The sequence below is a fragment of the Anser cygnoides genome, chromosome 5 (genome assembly GCF_040182565.1).
Source record: "Anser cygnoides isolate HZ-2024a breed goose chromosome 5, Taihu_goose_T2T_genome, whole genome shotgun sequence".
NCBI lineage: Eukaryota > Metazoa > Chordata > Aves > Anseriformes > Anatidae > Anser > Anser cygnoides.
The window spans coordinates 8,129,781-8,150,000 of record NC_089877.1 but is presented as its reverse complement, the minus strand read 5'-3'; the positions used below and the strand labels follow the sequence as shown (position 1 = coordinate 8,150,000).

The 20,220-nt window shown below is 39.8% G+C and overlaps 1 protein-coding gene across 1 annotated transcript in view; it reads left to right on the top strand.

Moving 5' to 3' along the window:
• The window catches only part of ELP4 (elongator acetyltransferase complex subunit 4), a 140,565-nt gene extending 125,301 nt beyond the window's left edge, over positions 1-15,264 (top strand). Inside the window, exon 10 of the mRNA XM_066998237.1 lies at positions 14,045-15,264. Coding sequence (XP_066854338.1) covers positions 14,045-14,176 — 132 coding nt within the window. The 3' untranslated portion in view covers positions 14,177-15,264. The remainder of the gene's footprint in view (positions 1-14,044) is intronic.
• Positions 15,265-20,220: the final 4,956 nt, after the last annotated feature.

Genomic DNA, 20,220 nt, shown 5'->3' with positions numbered 1-20,220 from the left:
TTCCTTTTCTTTTATGTCTCTATGAAACTCAGAGATTCAGAAAGTAGGGCAGAAGATACTGATAAGACATTTGTCCAAATAATATGGCCAGTTGCTTATTAACTAAATACTTAGTCAAGGAAGCCAGTTTTCAAGTTAAAATACTGTTGAGCGAGAGAGCACGTGTACATGCACAATAAACTAATTTAAGAACAGATATTCATATAAAAAGATTAACTTACAGTTTGGCTTGTTGTCTTTTCATCTTACCATCAGTATTACTACTGGTGTGCAGATATTTTAGATTGATTGCTTTATGATGTTGACTGAACTCATTGTACTGTGGTATTGAGATTGGTTGTAGACTGTGGAAGAGGTAGCAAAAGATAAAAAAAATATTTTTGTAATTATCGCAAACCAAAACGTTTCATGTTCTTCCACTGCATATTCAGAAGTGAAAACCTCGTTGTTTTCTATGTCTCCTGTCAAAAATATGAAGCTTTAATATGTCAGTGCCGTCTATTCAAATGGAAAGAACCATTTAGATAATTTTTTTTCCTTTAGAGCTTCATCTTTTTCTAGTGCTGTGGCTGTTCCCCCCTGGCAAGTTCTAGTTACATTCAAAATATTCAAATCAGAGTGTCCGATAAGGTTGCCTGGTCTCCTAGCTGTTTTTTATTTATTTATAGGAAGAAATATTTAAATGGTATTTAGAAGAAATAATTATACAGGGAGTACAAAATATATTCCTTACTAGTTTTCCTTCCCTCTCTCCAACCTATTTTCATGCTATGGGTCAGAATTTAACAGCTCTCAAGAGTGCCTGGCTGAATAGCAGCAGGCTTCTAAATCTCAAATCAAGTGCTCTTCAAAGCACCTTACTTCTCTCAAAACTTGAGGCAGGTTTTTCTATCTGGCCTATTCATCAAGTATAGTCTACTGCATTGTTGACATTTCTAAACACTAAAGGGATTTTAAAGATCTTATTGCTCTAAAGAGACTTACTTATAGTAGGGAATAAAGAGGTAAAATAAAAAAAATACTGACACATGAAAAGTGCAAAATTGAGTAACCGCTAGAATCATCTGAAAGCAAATAACTATAATTTGACATATAGTTTCTGTACAAAACACATCTTTGATGTAGGAATCTGCTCAAATGTTCAGCCCTCCCCCAGCTGCCAGAAAAAAATAGTAATGTTTATTTTAATCTAAATTATTCGCAGAAGTCTGGCATTTAATGTGATACCAATTTCTATCATTCACATTTAATACATTTGTTTGAGTTTACACTGAGTTCTACTGTCTTACATAGAGTCATTTAAAAAGGAATTAGCGTGACCTGTCTTTTAACCTTTCACTGGCAACTTCTCATTCTGGGCTTAAACTTCCTTTAATGCGTCCGTTTGCCAAAGGGTAGTCAACATGACAACTGGATCACCAATGTGTTTTTTACTGTTTTGCATAAGTAATATCAATCACTGAGTAAAAATACGTCACAGGATGTTTTTGCATCAAAACAGGTTGATCCAACATTGTGGATATTAAATTACACTTCAATGGCTTTTGAAGTCTAAGTTTATTTGGTAGAAACACTGTAAAAGGCTTTGTTAACTGGAGTTTTAAACTGTAGCCCTCATAAGTCATGGGGAATTGATACTGAAAATAGGAGATACTGAAATATGAATTATTTAATTTCTACGATGTCTCGTGGAAGTTACAGGAATTGAACATGCTTCCTGTATCAGTACCAGTTTTTAGGGTGAGAAAACAATGATAGTCGATTTTTTTTTTTCTACTGGCCTGTTTTTTGCTTTACTGCGGATCATCTGACAGTTGAATTTACCATTGCCCAGCTGAAGTTTCTAGCTTGTGAAAAGCTGCAAACATAAACAAACTGGTCTTCTGCTTGGCAGCCTGGCTTCGTGAATGTGGAGGATTTCATAAACCAGCAATACATTTATTTAATACGGGGATTAGTAATAATAGTTTGCACTTACAGAGCACTTTTTCATCTCTAGCACTATTTTAAAGTGATTAAGTAATTTGTGTTTTCCCGCACATAGTATTCCTGCCAGGCAGACTGAGAAAATACCTATAGGAAAGGAGAACTTGTCTGTGCATGAAAAGCAAAAGGAAAAAAAAAAAGATAAAAAGCTCTAGAAAATTAAGCTGCTTCAAAAAGCTATTAAATTGTTCCTATCCCCGAAGCTTTACAAATGTGCTAATTGTTGTGTTCTGGTCATGTAATATGTTTCTGCACAGAGTTAAGGCGATTTCCTGTTGGTGAAGAGCTCGCCCCGCGCGGGGAGGGAGCGGAGGGCTGGCCAACAGCCTGCGATGAATCTTCCCTTTGGGCAGCGCGTGCTTCACTTCTGAATGCCCAGAAATGCTTCACAGATGTGCTGCGCTGCCTAGCAATGGAAATTTTCTAATTCTAGCTGACCTAAAAAAGTAAATAGACTGCCGAGCATTGGTCTATTCCCGGTATAAAACAGCAGTGCCCCCCCAGCTAGCATTTACATTTTGCCCCACTATACGCCCCTTCTTCCTAACCAGAAACTTGCCAAACCTGTGACGCTGGTCTCCTGAAACAGAGCCTTTCATGGCCATATTGTATGTTGTTTTACATTGTGTGGTGTAATGTAAAAGAGTACAGCTCACACTGCCTGAGCAGAAGCGGTACTGCATGCGTTGGAGAGGTTTTGTGGGTACACAGATTGGCCATTATGCCATTATCAGCGGCTAATACGCAGTCAGGAGCGCTAAGTGTGCATTTGCAGGTACAGTTACGTATTCCGTTTGTGTTTGTACATGTAGCTTCTGAAACGGATGTATTTTTAGGGAAGGAGGAGGAAATGTACAGTTGTCACTGTACACAAGATGCAGACGAGGCTGCTGAGGCGGCAGCAGGGAAGGCCTCAGTGGGGCTGCTCCAGGGAATCCAAGCAGCTCCCACTTTCTCCTTCTCTTCTTAGGAAAGCACTTCATTAAGCCCCAGATTTCATAAGATCTGTAGAGACTAAATACTCAAAATCACATGGGAGCTTCTGGACAATGTGTATTTTAGTAATAGCGTAATACAGAACTGTTCAGAAGTCTGATTGAGTTTCTGTTATGTTTCTTCTTTGAGTTGGTAACTTGGGCATTGAAATTCCTTTGCAATGGAGACTTGCTAGGGCAAGTTACATGTCTTGGACCTTTCTGCAAAGCTTGAAAATCTATCTGGATGAAATCTATCTGGAAAATTTTATCAAGAGGAAGAACGCTTTAAGAGTTTATTTGTGTTGTTCCACACCCTCAGATAGTGACAGTCTTTAAATGGATGTATTAATGAATTTTCTGAAATGTAACAAAATTTTTAAATGGAGCTAGAAGCTTGGTAGATTACAGTGAACTTTAACAGATAGCTTTGGATGAGAACTCAAATATTTGGTTACTTTTCCAGCTAGGCTGAAATTTTAGATATTGACAGTACTGTTGCAATATGTTGGTCCTCCACAGAACAGATGCTTCTGTCTGTGAATGCTATTTCTCCCCGCTTCTCACTCACACAGCTTTTGTTTGCATACACAGAGTCTTGGTTGGACAGCTTGAACACTTCTCAAGCTTTTCAGTAGAGAGACCCAAGTTCTTGTAGAGCGGCGCAGGCATCGCCAGCAACTCTGGAATGCTTCCAGTGAGCCATCTGTGGTTTGATACGAAATCCGTACTTTGTGGCACATTGCAATGTCATTCAAAGAGGAGATACAGTGGAGGCACTGACTCAGTGAGGTTTCCTATAGTTGTAGGACTGAATTCCTCCCCTTGACCTTTTACTCTCCGAGCTAAAAATTTAGTTTAAGCTCGTCATCCAGGTTTCCTGAATAAGCAGCAGAGATGGGCAAGCACTTGCAAGAATGATTCATCTCACCCTAAGTATATAATATAGGTTAGACTGAATGGCTGACTTGTAGACAGCTGCAATTAGGTTGAATGAATCCATCAGGGAAGAGAATGTGACATGAACATTAGTGTCCATCCGGACTATCCTGAGAGCCCTAGAATTATTCAGACTTGCATTACAGGTCCCGCAATCCTCTTACATAAGCTCAGGGAGGAGGGGTTCAGCAAAAAGAACAGACCTACAGGAGCAGTGTTAGTCTGCTTGCTTTGCATATATGCTATCAGACATGTGAACTACCGTTTGAATTTAGAGCAGCGCTTCCCTTCAGTTTAAAGACAATATTGTCCAGTCTCAACTATAACACATCTAGATAGCGTATCTTCTCCTGCCCCCCATATTTCCTTTTTTTCAATCCATCTTCTTTTCAGCCCTTTGTCACTTAATTTCTTCCCCTATGCCTGTTCTCTTCCAAATGCCTTTCTGTGCAGGAATATATTTTTTTTAGTTAGAAGAAAAGCTTTGACATTAATACAATACTTATAAGTCATGATATTTTTCATTCTGCCTGGATATTTTATTTTTCACCTCTTCCTCTTCATCCACTTTGTGTATTCGGACTGTAAATTCTTCAGGACAGAGGCAGTCTTTCAATATGTGCTTGATAAGAGTATGGCAAGTATGTATTATGGTACTGTGGAAGTATTTCATACAGTTCTGGTTGTATTTGAGTTTGGGATCAGACGAGCAGTTGAACAGCTGTAGTACCTGGAGTGCCTATAACCATTGCTGATTATTCTAGCCCTCTTTATAACAATGTGAGCTTCTTCATCATGCAGAGACCGCAGATGTAATATAAAGCGGGTCTGTCACTTCTAGGTGTGCTTTAAGCACCAGACCAACATTTGTCATTCCCAAACATTGGAGAATGGAAATCTCCTGATAGTCTTCTCTTCCCCTTCTATCCCTTCACAAATAACAAGTCATCTTCAACCCATCTTGAAGGGTGTTTTTTTTGGAATGAAAAAGCCTGTTCAAACAATTGTTCGTTGCTTCATTTCCTGCTGCTGAAAAGTAATGACTAATGCTGCACATGGAAAAACCCACCAGTGCCTACTCATGCAGTAATGGAAGTTCTTCATACATCTTAAATCCCCTAGAGATTCATTTTACACAAACATATACAGAACTGAACTTTAATGGTACAAGTGATCTCTGAAAGATTTTCACTCTGCAAAATCCAGTGTTTAAAGAAATCAAGTTTTAAATCTAGACACAGGAATTGAGATTCAAAGTACTTGGCATAGTTTTCTAGAAATCAGAGAATGAAGCAGTACCGTGCAGCGCATCCCAGCAAATCAGCACAGCTTGAATTTAATCATCTCGGTATTATAAGATCAATTCTGTAAACTAGATACACTGGAAAGCTGCACTGAAGAGGCACATACTGAGATTCAGTACTACGAAATGTGAAATGGCTTTCACAAAATCTATCAGAAAAGGAAGTGGATTTATTAATGGTTCTTAATTTTACCAGGATGCTTTAAAGTCTCTATTAAAATAATCTTTTTGTAGTGTTGGAAACTTACAGCAGAACATCACTGTCTTGCAAATGAGCTGAAAGTCTTAATTACCCTTATTTTATTTTATATTCTATAAGTGATAGAAAGTGTTTTATAATTGTGTTGAAGTATTGTAAGTACTATTAGCTATATATACAAAATTATTTTCATATTAGCAATGTGTCCTTTAGCAAGCAGACAGGGATATGTAGGTACAAGTATATTTATCAGCTATTCTTAGTGGAAGCTTTCTCTCATCACCTGATGTTAACACTAATTAATTTTGACAGTTCAGATTATGCTTCAACTCAAAAAAAGAAATAGGAAATGCATATGGTAGGTGTGCTTATTTTAACACGGGTTGATACAGTCATGATTAGCTATAAGTCAATCATGGTTACCTGAAAAGTAGAAAATTTTAGAATGCTCTTTTAAAAAGTCAAGTCTTTTATCATTGATTTAGAAGATGTTTCATTGCTGCGATCTAACAATGGTAATATAGCATCTGTGAATGTCTGTGAACAAGATGAAACTGAGTTCATGTTCATTATACAGAAAAAATAGTTACCAGCTGTTTCGTCTTCTCGTTTTGTTGAAATACTGAGAAAAATTGTAATGTGAAAAGGAATGTGAGATTCTTAATAAATGAGTCTTAAAATAGTTTGCTTAAGGCCTAATTGCAGTTATGGGAGGATAATTTGGCACCATTCTTATCACAATATAAAAATGCATATAGATTGTGAGACATTAATTGTAAGCAAACTTCAGGACTATTTTGTAATTTCTGCTAGAAGAGAGTTAGGCTGGTTGGCATGACTTTCCTAGTCCTTGCAATGTCTTCAGTGGTAAAGGGCTTACTGTTTTGCCACAGGGAAGAGAACTTGCATTAACCTGGAAGTATTTCCCAGGTTTATTAAGCCGGAAGAACTTCATGTATTTTCTTAGTGATATTGCAATGTTGTTATGAAGGTACATCGCCATAAGTGATATGTCACTCCACTAGACTACATATCACATAAAACATAAATCATTTCACCATAATTCACATCTCTGGTGTCTCTGAATCTGTGAACTTGACAAGGAAAGAAGCCAAAACTTATAGCCACCACTATGTCAAGTATTTGAACAAACACTTCTCTTAGAAGAAATTTAATTTCATACATGCACATCTTCTGTATTTATATTAACCCCAAAGACAGTAATTTGTTTTTGCTGAAAAGACCAGTTTCAGTGCTTGGTGATGACCTGTTAAAAAAGCAGGAAGCAGAAAGTCATTGCCTAGTAAGGCTAACCGGCTCTTGAAGTGTGTATCTGTTATGGAGGTTGTAGCCACTTGTCAGCTACCACAATTAGAAGTGCAGGATGCAACCCAGGAGGACATAATGTAAACCTGGTCATTCAGGACCTCTTTCACCACATCAGCAGACACTGCAGCTGCTTATAAGCTGTGGTTCAGGGCATAGCAGAGGACCAGTGCCACATGTTGCCATTGCACTGAAGGCACACCCCATGTCCCCGGTGGGCTCAGCCACCACTGTTACATCCTTCCCCCACTGCACAAATAAGAACGGAACCGCAAGGATCACCAGGGTCAGGCAACAGTCTGGTGACTGCCACACAGATCCATAGTATGAGGCAAATCTACAAGCTCAGAAGTCAAGGCAGCAGGTCAGGATTGTACCTGGATCAGCAAGCTGTGTGGTTAGACACTGACATGGCCAGAGTGTAGGAAGGTGGCAAGGACCTGAGCTGGAGTGCAGCTGAAGGGTTTCGCACTGTGCCTTTTCGCACAGCGCCCCGGTTCAGGGTGCACAGCTGCACTGTGCCCCAGCTGGCCCCAAACGCAGGCAGCTAGACCCTGCTGTCTGGGACAGTCGTCTTCAGTGCAGAGGTAGAGAGACAGCTCAGTGGCTATGCCATCATTTGGCATCCCTCCACTGGGCTCCCTCTTTTCTTAAAATTTAAGTTGCAGATTTGCGTTTCCAAATGGAATGTCCTTCTCCCCAGCCTGCCTGTGATGTCTTATTCTTTACCAAGAAATCTATTTCCAGTCAGGTATTGGTGGTGATCACTTGACATTTTAATAATTTTCAAGTAAGAAACCAAGTTCTTCACTCTAAGAGGAGGCTTTATAAAGCTGCTTTACTAACCTCCTGTAGATTTCTCCTTAAACCCCCACTTTTTCATGACACCTACAAAAATGCTTAAGTCTTTTCCTAGGTAGTATGAAGTAATTACTAGCAATTATAAATGAGGCAGTTAAAAAAAATATATATATGAAAAAGAAAGCATAATGCAGGGGCAAAGTATAGGCATAAGTAGCAGAAGAAGCAGTAACAGGAGATCAGCCGCTGTACCTCCGACCATGCTCGATATCCCTTGTGTAGGCTTAATAGAAAGGCAAGAGTTCTGCTTCAAAGAGAAGTAGGATATAAACTAGGAGTCTGCATCTTTCATTTTCCCAACATTCCTAAAATTCTTCTCCCCACCCTCCTCTTCCCCCTGATCCAAATCCCTTAGGCTTTGGGTACTTTAGTCTTCATAGAATTGTAGCAAATGGAACTAGAAGGGATCTAGAGAGGTCATTAACCCATCTCCCTGCCCCAAGGCAGGGCTGTAGCCATGGTAGGCTAATAAGCAATTTTTTGCTCAGATATCCAAAGGAGTAGAATGGTGAAGATTTTTATTTAAGTTGCAGTTTTGGAAGTTAAGGCTCAGTTGTTAAAAGCTTCATATAGCTGTTAGCAGGATCACAAGGTTAACCTCAATGGAATTGCTTTAGTATACCTGAAATTAAGAACGAACTCCCACCTCTTTTTTGATCAATGATTTTGCATTGCTCATGTCATTACTAATTTGTTTGCTGAAGTATTACACTTACAATAAATGCCAAAATACAATAATGATTTCAGAGAATCACCTTGGGTTCAGATTGTTGCCAATGTATATATATTTGCTTATCATATTGTTACCAAATATCTTTATACTTTAAATTGCTTAAAACGTTCCCAATAATATGTTATTTTAGTAACCCTCAATTAATTTTATGGAATGTTGCTGTTTCTTGAATGTCTTCCACCTCAATTATTTCTGAGCACTTTAGTCATTATAAAAATAATCTGTACCTCTCATAGACAAATATTTCCATAAAAATATGAAAGATAATTTGAGCAGCTGATTGTTGTTTATACCATATAGGTGCAATACGAGATTTCACTAGTTATTTCTGCAACACAGTGCCAATATATTCTTTAGATGAATATGTGTAGTGTGTATGGATAGTTGGATAGTAATCGGTTATTTAACATTATCTCTAGTACCTAGCTTTTTGTTTAACCTGTCATTGCTTACTTAGGTTCAGTTGTGTTAATTTTACTTTATTTCCAACCCCTTTTATTGTCAGTTAAAGCCTGCGTACCGTTTCTATGCATTTTGTAACTGAGGTATAATCACCATCAGCAGAGGTTGCTAGGAAAACTCTGCTGGTCAATCCTCTTAACACTGAAGAGAAAAAAGACTGTTCTTTACAATAAATCTGTAAAACAATTCCCTTGGTAAAATAAGCTACACTGGCAAAAGCACTTGCTAGTATTTTTGTCTGCTAGGGATTTTGTTGGTTAAAAAATAAAAACAGAAAATCACACCCCAAGCAAGTGCACCAGCTCCCTGGAACTTCCTAGCATAGCCGTGACGTGAGTCTCTGCAGCCCTGACTTACTAGGCAGACCAGTGTCGGAGAAGCATCGGTGCTGTGTTTGGTCCTCAGCACTGGGACCGGACTGAAGGATCGCTCAGCATCCCCTCTGGCCTGTCATCTTACGTATTCTTATCTTCCTCTTCTTACCTTTTTTTCCCCCCATTGAAAACAAAGTCATTAGAAGTTTTCTTCAGGCAGGGGGAGGAGCAGAGACAAAGTATGCAATAAGTTTTGTCTGAACTGTTTTCCTTTCATAATGCGTGCCCTGGAGCTGTGTGCTTAGCTGTGTTCTGTGTAATTGTGCCTATTACCACAAAGCCTTCATGACCTGCCCGGGAGAGCAGCAGGAAGGGAAGCACCAGCGCTCGCTCCGCTGACACCGGCGCATCATGCCCGGTCCGTATCTCTGCCGTACCAGTAAGCAAGCTGCTTTCGTGAGCCAGCCAGCTCTTCATCACGACAACTAAGCTTGTTGTCCCTGCCCCTCCCTCCTATAGTGTCGTTCTGAAGATGCTCAATTTCAACCTTTCTGACAGCCTATATGGGTAAAACTAGTGTGGTCATGTAACGTGATGTGCTACAGTAACGCAGATACCCAATCAACTGTGCGTAAAGGAAGTTTACTCCAGCATTCCCTGGCTTTTATACTTAGGAGCTTTACCTTCCTTTGCTTTAATGAATTATAACAAGGAAGGTGATTACGGGACTGCTTGCTTTTGGAACTGGAACTTTACAGGGAACTGCCACGTTTACTTTTGGAACTGGAACATTTTAGTGAAAAACTTCAATTACTTCAAAGGACAGGTTGAGAGGAGAAGTAATTGTATATTTAACATTTATGCCAGGATGTGTTTTTGCTGTCCTGTGATAATCTGCCTCTTTTGTCCCACGCAGTGTGTGCGCACTCAGGGCATGCAGCCCGGCCCTTTTCCGGGGATGTTCCCACTTTCCGGCTGGGGAGGTGAGCGGGCACCGTGCCCATACCCCAGGCAGGGAAGAGCCAGGGGCAGATTGAGGACAAGAGGAGGGGGATAAAAGGATGAGGAGGATGAGGGGCTGAAGCAAGGAAGGGTGGCCTGAAGCTGAATTTGAACCAAGGCATTAGGAACGGGAGCAGGGAATGGAATATGGGCAGAAATAGGCGAGAAAAAGCCAGGAGTGGCAGAAATGCGAACGAGGGGCTTGGAAGCAGAAAGCTGAAAGTGGCTGGAGCAGAGGCTGGGGTGCAGATACCTGGACAAGGGATGTTTTTGTCTTGAAGATCAGCTACAGAATGGGAGGCCTGGGCACTGACAACTAGGATTGCCTAAGTGAGCAAAATCAGGCAAAGTGCTAAGAGAGAGATTGAAAGGGATGGGGGTCACAGCCTCTGAAATAACAGAGCAGTCTCTCCACCAGAAAACATTTTGTCCTAAACTGGGACTTTAAATGCAACTGTTTCTCTGTGGTCAGCAAATATCTGTGAAAATGTCTGATCGTTCTGTAATGCTGGTGTTCAAAAAGGATCACAGCCTATTCATGCTCTCACTTAGTGTGTGAGTGCAAGTCACTGCAATGCCCGTAGTGGTGCCAAAAATAAAGGCCTGCTCTTTAGCCTTTGGATGCCTGTGTAATGCCACGTGATCCATTTCCAGTTTGTTTGTGTTCTGAGGCTTTTATTTCTTTTTTTTAATGGTGTAAAAGTACTTATTAGGATTAATATTTGCAGTCCTGTTTCTATTTTGAAGCTGCACACAGAAAATATAAGGAATTTTGGGATGCCTGTTTAAGCTTTATTAAGATCTAGTATTTGTGTGTGCTGTGATTCAGATCTTAATGGCAGGATAATATCCAGCTGTTTTCAGAGGACTCTGGTGTTGCTTATCGTTCAGAATAAACCTGATCTGAGGGTGCAAATGGCATAAGCAGTGAAATACACTTCTGGAGATCTGGCAATTTATTTCAATATTTGAAAACTGGGATTGTAGAGAGGGCAAGGATTGCAAGAGGGATGGTCTCGTAATTAAGAAAATTGAAGGATATCTTGGAGTCTGATATGTCTCTGCCCATACCACTGAGCTTCTGTGTGATCATGTCACTTCCACCCACAGCTTTTATTTCTGTACCCTTACTTCATGTCTGCCCCTTTCTGAGGACCTGGCTTGGGGTTTCTGAAGAAATACTGAGCACTCGCAGCTGCAACTGAAGTTACCATTTGATCACATAAAATGCTGCACAATGCTAAACATTCTGGGAAAGCAAGTCCTAAATGGCTCAGATTGTGTTTCTGAAATTAATTCATACCTTTTACCATATTTTTTATGTGCCTCAATTCTCTATCCGTGAAATGGAGGTAACTTTGCTGCCTTATCTCACAGTAATATTAGGAAAATAGCACAGTTGGTATTTGTGGAGCATTCAAGTGCTATATGCTGACATGTGCTATTGAAAAGCCATTCTGCCTTCAGAACAAGGTTTGAATAGTGGACAATAAATACGTCAGAAAAGTTCAGAGTAAACAATGACAAGAAAAAAAATACTGAATAGCTGGTCACTAAATGAGCAGTGTGCATCCTCATCCCTGAATAAGATGGGAGAAAAAGTATACGTGTGTGTAGCTAACTACTGTATCATGACAAATACAGCTGTAAAAGCTTAATTCAGTCCCGCTCTCCAACTTAAGCATCTTGCATTTTAACTTTTCCCATCTGAGTCTTTGTGAATTTATAAATGTTCCTCTTTGTTTTCTGTTTCTAATACAAATTAGTGGACAAGCACAGCATGGAATAAGAGGCTGCAAGTATGTCAAAGATTTTTTTTGTTTGTTTTGACCACCACGTTAAATCCAGGCCAGCATAGCAGGGCTTGACATTGTTCCCCACCCACAAGATTAGGTGGTCCTGTGTGAAATGAGTTTGCTGAGTCTCGGGGCTGTTTGCTCTTATTCGCCTCATTCTAAATCTGTGTAGCAGACTTGTCAAAAAGGTCAATAACTGCAAAAAAAAAAAAAAAAGAAAATTATGCTGTGTTTCCCTTGTGCCTTCCCTGGTGAGGACAGAGACGTGCCACAGGGAGTGGGAGTAGGCAGGACTGTTCATTTGCACGTCCCACACACCAGGTGCCCTCTACCCTGTTAGCGAAGTGCTGAATGCTTTTTTGGGAGGGAAATGCGACGGAAAGATCTCCTGAGTGTTCCCCTGTGCTTTCGGAAAGAAGCCGTTCAACACTGGCTTTTCCTCACCCTCTGCTTTCCTCCTGCGCGCCCCAAGCAATCCCAGTGGTACCTCGGCTCTTTCTCAGCAGGCAACCACAGCAGGCGTGTGCCCTGCTTTGTATTTTCTCCATGTAGAAATGGGACATAGAGGACTGCAGTTAATGTCCACAGCTGTGCCTGACCTTTGTAGGAACAAGTGGGGAACTGTAGGTGCAATTTGCCGTGCCAGAACTCCGATATGACTGGGTGAAAGGCAAGAGCCCCACTAGAAGTACACACGGGGGCTTTTCACATACCTGAACTGTGGGATTTCCCACGTGCTTCTTCGGCAGGATGCAGCACTTGGACGGGCATATTTCTTGTGTTTCTGCTCTCACATGTGCCCCTTGCCCCAGAGCAGGCTGTGTGTGCCATGCCACGCGCATCCCCTTGCCGCCAGGACCCCACTGATGCACCCCTCCTGTCTGCCTGGCCGCACAGCCAGCAGCGAGCTGAACAGTCTGCATGCTGCAAATAGGGATGTTTTCCTGTGCTTTTTGTATTGAATTCTTACCTGGAGGGAGAGAGGATCCTGTGAAAGTTGCAAAGGTATCAAGTAAAGGGCAGCTGTGTATATTTCTGTGTTCTGACAAAAGCACAAATATAGTGAAAGTAGACAATAAGCATGGTCTACACAGCCCGATAGCTTTGCAGCCATTACTGTTATCGTGTTCCCTCCAGAAAGCCACGCAGCGTAGCCTCTGCCTACTAAATCTTTCAAGAAATATGCTTCTTCCACGATACCAGTTTCATAAATTATTGCACTGTAAGATGTTCAGCTGTCTCATCTGCCTGGCTTTCAGAACTGCACTGTGTCCAAAAGCCAGCCAGTAATGATCAAACTAAAGACTCGGTTTTATGCTAATTTTGCCTTAGTTTACGAAAGATAAATCATAATATCATGCCTTTAGTGTAAAGGAATCCTCAGAGGGAGAGTTGAAGTATTTTTGTCATAGCTGAACTGTAGTGTTAATAGTCCAAGAACTGCATGCTTGTGGACAACGACATAACCTGTGCCTCAGTTTCCTCATCTGCAAAATGGATGTAATGTTCCTACAGCTCAGAAGGGAAGGCAAAGTTTATTTAGCGTATATGGTTGCCTTATGGAAATGCAGCTGCTATCACTGTTTGCTTTTATTGAAAGCTCTCAGTAGAGTATGAAGATGAAACACTTGGCAGAATAGTGTTGCAGTCGGGGTGATCCCTCTGTATCTTTTGTCCATCACATCATTTATTTTCAAACTCTGTCACAAGGTATGCATAAGTGTGTGAAATAAAACTATATGTATATTTTCATGACATAGAAATCAAAGAATTTAATGTAGCTGTTGATATAGAGGCAAAACATTTGTTTTTAAAGGCAAGTTGTGCAGATATAATTAAATACCGTGAGCAAATTTGAGTTTTGTTTAGAAAATTTTCATAAGAATATGTTCCAATTTACAGAATCCAATATCTTGAAGTACACAATGAAAACGTACAAAGCTATTTCCCGGTCCACCTAAAAGCATATATGGGTAGATCTTATTTGTGTGACTAACATCAATGAATTGGGAAAAAGAGTGCATTTTGAAATACGCTATGGAAAATAAATTCTACTGCCATCAATCTTTCTTTTTTTTCTCTCTGTTTTCTCTCTTTCTTTTCTCTCTGCCTCTCTCTCTCTCTCCCTCCTGAAAATCTCCTGCCACAGCGCCTGCACTTGCCTCCAGACTTGTCAGACACAGTGAGCCGCTCAAGCAAACAGGATCTGGCAGAATCCGCCAAACTGCTGAGCTCAGGATGTGGTGCTATGGCCATCGGCAAGAAGCACCTGGACTTCTAGTGATTTCTACTTAGCAGTTTCACTCAGATTTATATGACACTCTAATTATGAGTGATAATGACTTATACAAATATTTTTCTTAATGATTTGCCCCAGCAGTCTTTAAAAATACACATTATCATACGGTGCCTTATTTTTTTCGTTCTGGTTTCTTTTTGTATTAATGTGGGGCTTGGTTGGTTTTTGCTTTTTGTTAAAGCTTCTGTTATGTTGGGTCCTGCCATTGTTCAGCCCTTTTGGAAATGTAGTGTTTCTTCCTTTCCTTCAGATATGAAAATTACTTGTAATCCTTCAATTCTAGGTGTTTTTTTACAATAAAAATAAATGGATTTTTTTTCCCAATGGTATTTTTGTATTCATGCATTTAATATTTTGTATGAATAAGTTAAGTTGGGCTGTTTATTGAAATAAATTAATGAAAGTGAGTGATTCATTGTCACATGTTATTCCAAGAGCAAACTGCACATCTATTTTTCTTAAGAACATTCCTACTTGTAATTGAAATACTGTATTAAATTTCAGAAAATGCTTAAGGTGTTTTATAAAATACATAATAATAAATATAAAATACATAAGGTAGTTTTTATTCTGATATACCAGTAGTTGAGCATGTTGGTGGGGTTTTTGTTGTTGTTGTTGTTGTTGTTGTTTTTTATCAGAATATATTATAGGTGATTAGTTTGCCTCATGGGTTAATACATGTATTAAAATGCACTTGAATGAAATTTACTAAACGTAGAAAAAAGAATTGATTTCCTTATGTAGTTCAAAACAGTAATCCTAAACAATTGAAGTCAGCACTATGAAATTATGTCAACAGACATAATTCAAGATTGAAATTCAAACTGACAGCTACATTAATGCTAGAATACCAGAAGAGTGCATTTCAGCTTGGGGAAGAGTATCACAGCATGCTGGTCTAAAACAGGGCAGAACATAGAAGTAATTCAGGCTCCTGTACCGTCATATCTATATATATACTGTTTGTGAACTTACGACTATTTTGTATTCATCTCTGTGTAAGTATCATCAAACAAAAGAAAGGTAAAGCAATGCTGACCTGTAAATTAAAGTGGTTTTCATTCTTTCTTCTGAGGCTGCCTTCCATTTTGAAAGGTAATATATTCTTCGCCGCCGAACTTGCAAGCCATCCAACTGTAAGATTGCATTACAGTTTCAAAATTTCGTCTTTCTAATAGTATATTACATGGCTGGAGTGAAATTGACTCTTCAGAGAACATGTTAATATGATGCAGTAATGTTAACTTATTTTGATGGGTTGGGAACCAAGAGTTGGTTAAGTGGTTTGCTTTTTTTATGCAATACAGGTTCTACTTTATTTTTTCTTGACAACGCTGTGTAAAACAAAGACATAGCTTTTAAAACTGTCTAACTAATATGATGAATGTCAATCACTTAAAAAACTCCACTGTAGCATAAACACATACTGTATACAGCTTTTATTCTGAATTAGAATAATTGAATCAATGACAGTGATTTGCCAGGATGTCAAATCTATCCATCATATCCTGTCACTACCAGTTTATTTTTTGTGATCAAAATCAAAAAGACTACTATTTTGTCATCAGCTATTTCATTAGTAGTAACAATCAGGTTTTCTCTTCTATATTTTTTAGATATGCCTGTTAAATTTCTTATTTCTAAAGATACAAATCCTTTTTAAATCTTTTCAAAATAAAGTTTCAGAACTGAACTGTCAGTTTAATAAAGAAAAAGACATCTACTTTCCTATGCCAATATATTTAAAATATTATCATTGATGTCTCAAACATTTTTTCTCTTTTTTGTATTATGTGTTACATTGAATGGAAGTTCTCATTAGATACTTAATTGTGCCTTTTGAAAGCATGAAATAATTTAAACGCTTAGGATAGAGTGATTTTTAACAAAGGCAAAGTTTTACATATTTCGTCTTTTTAATGTAAATAACACACAACATAGTACTTCTTTGTGAAATACAAAGTCACAAGACACATAAATTGCTGCCAACATACAGAAATAGGTCATTGACCTAACATACGGGAGAGAAAATATCATGAAAGTCACAGATGATTTCTAGCTACCATGTTAACTGAAAATTGTTAGCAAGTAGTGTGTGTATCGCACGCACGTGTGCAATTCCTGTGCATTTATAAGACTTGAATTTCAGAAACTTCCATAGGTTAATATTACTGCTGACAAATATTTTGAGTAATAAAGGGAACTCCTTCTGCAAATCTGGATTATTTTTTTTTTCTGATTCACTAAGCATGCTTTGTGAAATGTGTCACAGTATACAGATGTACCGTGCTGTTTACCTAAGGCAAAAACATGTAGCAAAATTTCTCTTCTTTTCTTCCAAAATATTGTATCAGTTACAACAACATATGACAGTGACTTGGCTAATCCATAAACAGGGAAGTGAAATAATGCCATGTACGTGCTACGCAGTGTACGTAAGGTGCAGGTTTTGTTTCTTGCACCAGAAGACCCCTGGCTCTCGTTTTGGCTTGGGAAGCAGTAGAAGTGGTGATTTTCTGACAGATTTCCTCAAGCCACCCTGTGACTGTCAAGCTTCTGTACACAAAAGAAAAAAATAAAAAGTCCATCCTTTCTTTCTTCGCTTGGCTTGAAGACAAATATTTAACTAAGGAGTGCAGCTCGGGTAATCGAAGAAAGGATGCGGCCTCTTTTGACAGGCTGTTGCAGTGTGCTACCAGCTTCATCAGAGCCCCTTGCTGGATGGAAAATGTGTGCAGCCCCTGTTGTGTTCAGAGGGCTCTTCTCTGCAGAGATTTTGGTGCGAGGTTTTTTTTTGTTTATTGTGATACTTTAGGCACAACTTCCTATTTTTTAACAGGTTACAAACTGAAACCACCAAACTCAGCAGGGAAAGAATGGATTCATTGCAGTGAAAATGCTCCCAATGCAGAGCTGGCGCCTGAGCTTTACATAGTTGTGACACACAGTCAAGAAAGCAGTAATGAAATTTAAAACATTGTGTCTTTAATATGTCAGATAAGAATGCTTTATGTAATTTGTTATGTTAAGGTTTTCAAAATATAAGTATTTGGAATATGAGAAGAATATTGTGATAGATTAAGTCTTTTGCTATGTTTATAAAGAAATTACAAAAGCAATTTCAAGGATGCAGCTGAATTCAGTTTTCTGTAACAGTAGCTACAAGCATCTGAAAATGGGCATTCACCTACTTCAGATTTGATACAGATGGTAGTACACCACTGGTTTCATCTTTAATAAAAAGTAGTGATGTTGTTCCAAACACAGCTTTTGGAAAAGTGCACAAGTCTCATTTACAGGAATCCTGTACAACAGCAATATTGGAAAGTGAGCCGTTAATCAAGTCTTTCTGAAGCCACAAGGTTGTATGTAACACATCCCTTTAAAAACGTATATGTATTACAAATATTACACGCACATTAGACCACTATTTCTCCAGGATCATATGTTAGAAATTTAGTAAAATGCTCTTCTTTTGCCTGTGCTAGAGAAATACTGTCCGTAACTACAGAGCACACAAAGAATAGGAAAGAAGATGCTTTTATGCCTTTAAGAGGTGGTGAAAGCAAGCACTGTCCCCCATTACATCTCTTGGGGGATTTTTATTTTCTATTGCGAGCTACCTGAATGCAAGGCCTGCATTTCTTTTTTAATCACACTGAGCACATGATGGTGCTTATTCAATAATAAATGGGCCGGTGTAGAAAAAGAATGAAAGTGAATCCTCTTCATCTTAAGACAAAAAGGCAACACGAATGAGGGGGGAAAAATCCCACCATAATTACTTTCAGTTTCTAGAAAATACTAAGCTCAGTCTTTTTCCAAAAATGGTTCATTAAGACCATGGATGGCTACATCTGTATTTCCACATCTGAGTAGGTAGATTTTCAGAAGTGTCGAGCATCAAGTATACTAGAGCATCTGCTGAAAACTTGGCTGCTTACTTAAACTCTGCTTTGAAACAGTTTTGAAAGTTATTAGGCACATTGAACTAATTTTCAGACCTGCTGTTCATATCAAAATGAAGACACCTTTTGAGCTTTTATACTTTTTTTTTTTTTTTTTTTTTTTTGCAAATGGATATTCTGATGCTGTAGAGTTTAACCCAAAAATTCTGCCGAAGAAGTCAGTGATGATTTAGATGAGGAGCAAGCTGGTAGGTTTGATCTGGCAGAGTTTGATTTTCTACACTCAGACTGCTCTCAGCACTGAAGGTATCAGGTATTCCCTTAAAAAGTCTAGAAACAGGCTGAGGTCAGTGCAGTTTCATCTACTTATTTTTTTTTTTTTTTTTGGACACAGAGCAAACCGCAAAAGCTCTGGCTTGAATTTTGTTGGGCTATACCGGGCATCATTCTTGCCGTGAGACTTGTACTACTGCAAAGCAAATCAGCCGTCCTTCAACACTGCACTCTTGGAGACAGAGGAGAACCAAGCTGTGTGGGAGACGGAGCCTTCCCCGGCAAAGGGTCACTAATACAGAGCCTCGGATGCACCATAAATATGTTGGCTTCAAAGCAGCAGATAAAACTTTAGCCCAACAAAACGCTGGGAAAGAGGATGCAAGAACAGGTAGCATGGTAGGCAGGCACGATTAATGCATGGTGGAGAGTGCCGTGGGTAAACACAGTGGAGGAATCTATGTAAGGGAGCAGACGGGCAGGTCCGTTCTGCAGTCCTGGCCTGTACCAGACCCTGTGGAGTTTTAGATCTCTCCTTGCCCAGACAGGTGTACATCAACACCAGCTCATGCAGAGCAGCTGAATCATGAATCAGAAAGTCATCAGGCCCAACAGAAGCTTGGTTTAAAGAAGACTTTCAGGGCTTGAACACACAGTTTGCAAAAGGACAGTGTGGACTTGAATTCAGAAAAATCAAAATGGACAACTTGCTTCTTTAAAAGCAAAAAAATTATGAAATTTAAATGACTGATTTTTTATTTAATCCAATCTGACAGAGGGAGTTTTAAAAATAAATAAACCCTCCCCTGCAATATTTGAATCACAAAGCTGCAGACTACAGAATCTGGATATGAAGCCAAGTTTGCTGAGAAAAACGTAAAGGGTAAAACATAAACAGTTACAGGGAGACAGAAAGTTTTTTCTTCAGTTGTCATAAATGAACGTATGCATTGTAATGACCTGAAGATGTTTATCGGCTGCGTGCAGCTCCACGTGAGTCATAATCCTGGTGCCCTATCTGTAATTTCTGCGGAATAACTGTTCATAAACTACTCAAAATCCAGTGGCGTAGGGCTGACACGAAAGAGCTTATCTGTGAATCTCCAAACTCCTCCGGCGCAGCTGGAAAAGCTCGTATGTCCTCAGAGAGGAGGAACCGCAATTCACAGCCCTTACAGCGTGTGGCTGCTGAGTGTACGTGAGGTCTGTCAGGTGCCTGGAGGCAATTGCAACCTCTGCTGGAGGATTTCATGCAGCTTACAGCTCCTGTCAGGCACCTGGAGGTAACAGGAGGCCTCCCGGGTGGCTCGCAGGCCTGGCTGAGGAGGTCAGGCCGCATGCAGTGCTCGAGCCGCCCCGGGCCCAGCAGGAGCAGGCCCCTCTGCCTGCGCCTGCACGTCACCGTCTTCACCCCCACGAAAACACGGTCACCTCGCCAGGCCATCGTGGGGGATCTCGCCTCTGGGAGCAAGGGCCCTGAAATTGTCGCTGTCTGCAGGCAAAACCCAGCTGAGCAGGCCTAGCACCATTGCTGAAGGTTTGTGATGGGACTTCAGGGAAAGCACTTTTCATGGGGACTTTCCTTCAGAGGGCTGTCTTCGAAAGAAACGAGGATTCTGGCAACTGGAGATTTCCTGCAAATCTGTCGCCCTTCACCTGTGTGCATTGAAAGACTGATCCCATGGTTTCCTTTCTCTGAGTTCTCATTTCCACGGCCCTGGTGAAAACTCCTTCTTCATTCAGGTGATCACTGCTGAAAACCATCTGGGGATAGCAAGCGATCCCAAGCAATGCCTGCTGACTAAGAATACATTGCTTGCCTTTTTTTTTTTTTTTTGTACT